Source organism: Procambarus clarkii, chromosome 41 (genome assembly GCF_040958095.1).
Source record: "Procambarus clarkii isolate CNS0578487 chromosome 41, FALCON_Pclarkii_2.0, whole genome shotgun sequence".
Lineage (NCBI taxonomy): Eukaryota > Metazoa > Arthropoda > Malacostraca > Decapoda > Cambaridae > Procambarus > Procambarus clarkii.
Genome location: NC_091190.1, coordinates 36,788,876 through 36,794,379, shown reverse-complemented (window position 1 = coordinate 36,794,379; position 5,504 = coordinate 36,788,876). Strand labels below are relative to the sequence as shown.

Sequence of the window (5,504 nt, the reverse complement as noted above, 5' to 3'; positions counted from 1 at the left end):
ATTACGAATATGGAACATTAAATACCACTAAGAGCCAGTGACCATTGTGTCCTAGTCAATGACTACATAATCGAGCTTAAAATTATGATCACAGTGCAAGAGGTCTAGGAAAGAAAAGACTATAGGAAAGGGGATTATAGGAGGATAAGAGAATGTCTGGGAGAAGTGCAGTGGGAAGAAGAACTAAGAGGAAAAAAAGTGCAAGATATGTTGGACTTAGTCAAGTGAAAATGTAAGGACGCCGTAGAGAGTTTTATGCAAATAGTAAACGAAAAAAATAGGAGGGAATATTTAAACCCAAGGTTTAATAGACTGTGCCAGGAAGCAAAAATGAGAAACAGGAGGGACTGGAGAAAGTACAGAGGACAATAGGGTTAGATGCAACAGAGCTAGGAATGAATACAATAATGTAAGGAGAGTATCGGAAAGGAATTATGAAAACGATATTGTTATGAAAGCGAAAAAGCAACCTAAATTTTTACACAGTCATATAAGAAGGAAAATGTCGGTGAACAACCAGGTGACACGACAAAGGAAAACATATGGGGCATATACAGAGATCGACAAGGAAATCTGCGAGGTACTGAATGACAGTTTCCATGGAGTGTTCACAATCGAGCCTGAGCAGCTCCCATTGTTAGTAGAGAAGATCACCCAAGATGAGAGATTAACGGACATAAAAGTGACAACAAAGGAGCTCGTGAAACTGCTAACAACATTTGATGAAACTAAAGCAGTTGGACCAGACTATGTATCACCGTGGATATTAAAAGAAGCAGCGCAGGCCCTCGGCGTGCCTCTGGCAAGTATCCATAATGAGTCACTTACGGAGGGAGAGTTGCCCAGATGCTGGAAGAAAGCAAATGTGGAACCAATTTTCAAAATAACAGATAGGGTATAGGCACTTGACTACAGACCAGTAACACTGACGGGCATCCCCTGTAAAGTACTTGAAAGAATAATCAGTTTAAGACTAGTTGTGTTACCAGATAGCATTAGGTATGTAAACAAACACCAACATGGGTTCAAAGAAGGGAATTCATGTCAAACAAACCTTCTAGAATTCTATGATAAAATAACACGAATAAGGCAGGACAGGGAAGGTTGGTCAGACTACATATCTCTGAACTGCCAAAAAGAACTTGACACAGTATCTCACATGAAACTGCCATTCAAACTTGAGAGGCATGCAGAAGTAAGCGGAAAAGTCCTAGCTTGGGTAAATAATTACTTAACAAGTAAGTAAGTAAGTAATTATCAAAAGAAGGCACCAAACCGGGAAGGCTATGTAGCACCATCAAATACGCAAAATAATCAGAGGGCGCTAAATATCACCAAGGATGCCAATACGAGAACAAAAACGCATAAGGCGAACGATATCAAAAGTATCCGAGTCGCCAAGAATTCTATCGAGGGACAGGTGACCGCGAGGGGCGGTCGGAAAGCAAGACACACGCTCGTCCTGGAAGTCAGGACATTCAAGAAGGACATGCACGACCGAAAGAGGGACAATGCAACTTGGACAATAAGGAGCAGGGCGGCGCTCCATCAAGTGACCATGGGTTAAGCGAGTATGGCCAATACGCAACCTCGCCAGAGCTGTTTCCCACCGCCGGTTACGGTCGAAGGAGGACTGCCACGAGGAAACACAACATTTAAGAGTACGTAGCTTGTTACCAGTAACAGACAACCAAGAAGCCTGCCAACAGGTAAGGACTGAGGAATGGATAACCGGGTAAAAGTCGGAATACGGAATGCCTTTACGAGAGATGGGACAAGAGCGGACAGCTTCCTTGGCGGCATCATCCGCACGTTCATTTAAAGACACACCAATATGGCTGGGAACCCAACAAAACTCAACCGACTTTAATTTACTGTGAACGAGAAACAGCCAATGCTGGATCTCGACAACTACTGGATGAACCGGATTAAAGGACCCGAGAGCCATGAGGGCACTACGAGAGTCAACAACAACTACAAAGGAAGACTGACAACGAGAAAGCAGGAGACGAAGAGCATAGAGAATAGCATAAAGTTCCGCTGTAAAGATGCTAGTCTCCGGAGGCAAGCGACACATATAAGTGTGATCAGGAAAAACAACAGAGTAGCCAACACCGTCCGCTGACCCATCGGTGAAGACAGAAACGGAGCGAGAGTGAGAAGAAAAGTGCTCGAGGAAAAGGCGTTTTAGAACCGTAGGAGGGGTAAAAGCTTTAGTGATACGGGTCAAGGATGTACAAAACCGCGGAAGAGGGACCCTCCACGGGGGCAAAGAAGGAACAACACGAGGAGAAACATCAGAAATACGAACGGAAAGAGAATCCTGCAGGCGAGATAACCGGACAGAAAGAGGGAGGTGGTGAAGAGGAACAGGAACCGCAGGAGGGGTAAAAGTTAAAGCACGACAGAGGCGAGAGGAAGGATGTTGCAAGGACCGCGCAAGATAGCGAAGACAGTAGCGATCACGGCGGTCCTGGAGAGACAGGAAGCCAGTGTCAACATACAAGCTAAGGATGGGAGTCGAACGAAAGGCACCAGAACTGAGGCGCAACCCAGTATGGTGCAAAGCATCAAGACGGCGAAGAGTAGAAGGAGAAGCAGACGACTAAGCAGGGCAACCATAATCGAGCTTAGACAGGACGAGAGAGGAATGTAAAGCAAGGAGAGTGCGCCTATCTGCCCCCCAAGAAGTATGGGACAAGACCCGAAGGAGGGTAAGGGCCTTAGAGCACTCAACACTGAGGTAAGAGATATGGGGAGACCAAGACAAACGAGTGTCAAGGAATAACCCCAAAAGCTTCGCGGAATCTTTGTATTCAAGGGGATGACCATAAAGTGACAAAGAGGGATGAAGAACAACCCGTTTCCACGTAAAAGTCATGGGACAAGTCTTAGAAGTAGAGAACTTGAAGCCATGATCTGTGGCCCAAGACGACACGGCATCAATCGCAAGTTGAAGCCGGCGTTGAAGGAGAGGCGAATCATCACCCTGACAACAAAGGGTAAGATCATCGACATAGAGAGCGGAGAAGACACCAGAAGGAAGAGAGGAAAGAAGACCATTGAGGGCAACCAGAAAAAGAGCAGTGCTCAGAACACTACCCTGGGGCACACCTTCGTATTGCTGAAAAGAGGGAGAGAGAGCGGTACCAAGGCGCACCCGAAAGGAACGACGAGAGAGGAAGCTGCGGAGAAAGAGAGGGAGATGACCACGAAGGCCAAAAGAATGAAGTTGAGATAGGATATGATAACGCCAAGTGGTGTCGTAAGCCTTTTCCAGGTCAAAAAGGACGGCAACAACGGAGGTCTTCGCAGCAAAAGCAGTACGAATATAGACCTCCAAGTTCACCAGGACATCTGTCGTGCTGCGGCACTTGCGGAAACCAAATTGAGAAGGGGAGAGGAGGTGATTGCGTTCCAGGAACCACATCAGACGAACGTTAACCATACGTTCAAAGAGTTTGCAGACACAACTTGTGAGAGCAATAGGGCGAAAGTCCTTAGGGGAAGTACCCAGAAACCCCGGTTTGCAAACAGGGAGGACAACGGCATCGAGCCAGCCCTCAGGGACTGACGACGACTCCCAGATCCGATTATACAGACTCAGTAAATACTGAGACGTGCTCGGAGGGAGATGGCGAAGCATCTCATAATGAATACCATCGGAGCCCGCCGCCGTAGAACCGCAGAGGGCCAGGGCAGAACGAAGTTCAGAGAGAGAGAGAAGGGATCATTATAGGGAAGCTGAAGATGAGTGCAGAAATCTAAAGGACGAGACTCAAGGACAGGTTTACGAAGAAGGAAAGATTGGGGAAGATGAAGACCAGAGCTAACAGAAGAAAAGTGGGAACCCAGTTCGGAAGCGACCTGCAACGGGTCCGCCACAAGAGTATCATGGTGGTGAAGGACCGGTGAAACATCGGGAATGAACTTACCCGCTATCTTGCAGATACGCTTCCAGATCTGGGTCAGAGGGGTTTCGGACGTAATTGTTGAGGCATAAGATGCCCAACATTCACGTTTAGCCGTACGGATGGCCCTACGGGCCACCGCACTCGCTTTCCGAAAGAAAAGAAACGAATCGGTCGTCTGCCTACGGCGGTGCCTCTTCCAGGCTGCACGCCTACAGCGGACAGCCCGAGCACAGTCCGCAGTCCACCAGGGAACGCACTTCCGTGGACCCCGAGAGGAAGAGCGAGGAATAGAGCGGAGGGCAGCGTTGAAGACAGTGTCATGAAAAAGGAGGAGAGCGCGAGAGAGAGGCAGAAGGGAGAGGTCAGAGAGAGCAGCACTAAGGGTAAATAGGGTCCAGTCCGCCTTAGCAAAATGCCACCTAGGGAAAGAGAGCGAAGGACGAAAAGAGAAAAGGGAAACAAGGATGGGGAAATGATCACTTCCATGGAGGTCATCAAGAACCTGCCACGTGAAATCTAAGTAAAGAGAAGAAGAGCAGAGAGAAAGATCAAGAAAAGAAAGGGTGCGAGTCCGAGAGTCCAAATGAGTGGGCTCACCAGAATTCAGAAGAGACAGGGAAGAAGAGAGGAGAAACGGCTCAAGAAAGCAACCCCGGGTATTCGTCAGAACGTCACCCCAAAGAGAATGACGACAATTGAAGTCACCCAGCAGGAGCACAGGCTCCGGCAAGAAGTCTAGGAGGTGTTTCAAATCAGGAAGAGAGAGCGGGACACTCGGGGGGAGATAAATGGAACAAACTGTGTACCATTTCCCCACAAAGATACGAGCAGCAGAACAATGGAGAGGCGAAGGAAAAAGTAAAGGAACAAAGGGAACATCAGCACGAATCAAGAGAGCAGAAGAATTAGAAGCCCCAGCACTGGCTGGGGGGGGGAGGGGTAGAAAGGAATAGCCACGAAAACGACCAGGACGAGCACCAAGCATCGGCTCCTGGAGACAGACACAAAGGGGCGAAAACCGCGAAATCAGAAGTTGGAGTTCGAGGAAATTGGCGTAATAACCTCGAACGTTCCATTGAAGAATGGACAACGACGAGAAGAGAAAAGACAAAAACTGAGAACAAGGAAGAAACAAAGGCGAAAGAGCAACAGAGCACGTTAAAGAATATCAGGGTCGGGATCAGGGTCAGCAAAGTCAGGGTTAGGGGGCATGGGTAAACTGAGCAAATACGGAGGGAAGGAAACGGGAGAACAGATCAGAGGTGGGCGGGCGGGGTCCGGAGGAGGAGGTGGAGGAGGAAGAGGAGGAGACAACGTAGAGGAGCAGTCAAGGACAGCAGCAGGAAGAGGGGGAGTAGAAAGAGGGGAGCGCACCCCAGCAAGAGCAGCAACTGAAAGGGAAGCAGGGGCCAAAGAAACCTCCATAGCAGGAACAGGGGGCGCAATCACTAAAACGGGAGGGGAAGGAGCAACAGAGCCAGAAGTAGGAGCTGAGGAAGAAAGCGAAGCCTTCTTACCGGCCGGGGAGGAGGAAGGAGAGGAGCCAGGCTTACGCTTCTGACTTAAAGAGACTGGTGTCCCAGCAACTAT

General features: G+C 48.6%; 1 protein-coding gene across 1 annotated transcript; it reads left to right on the top strand.

The window, feature by feature from the left end:
* Positions 1–502: 502 nt before the first annotated feature.
* Positions 503–901, top strand: LOC138373259 (uncharacterized). Its single transcript, XM_069339299.1, has one exon. It carries the CDS (start codon positions 503–505, stop codon positions 899–901), a length of 399 nt encoding a protein of 132 aa, XP_069195400.1.
* The last annotated feature ends 4,603 nt before the right edge of the window (positions 902–5,504 follow it).

Excerpts from the sequence above, each read along its gene's own strand:
- LOC138373259 (XM_069339299.1), top strand. The coding sequence starts at position 503 with ATGTCGGTGAACAACCAGGTGACACGACAAAGGAAAACATATGGGGCA.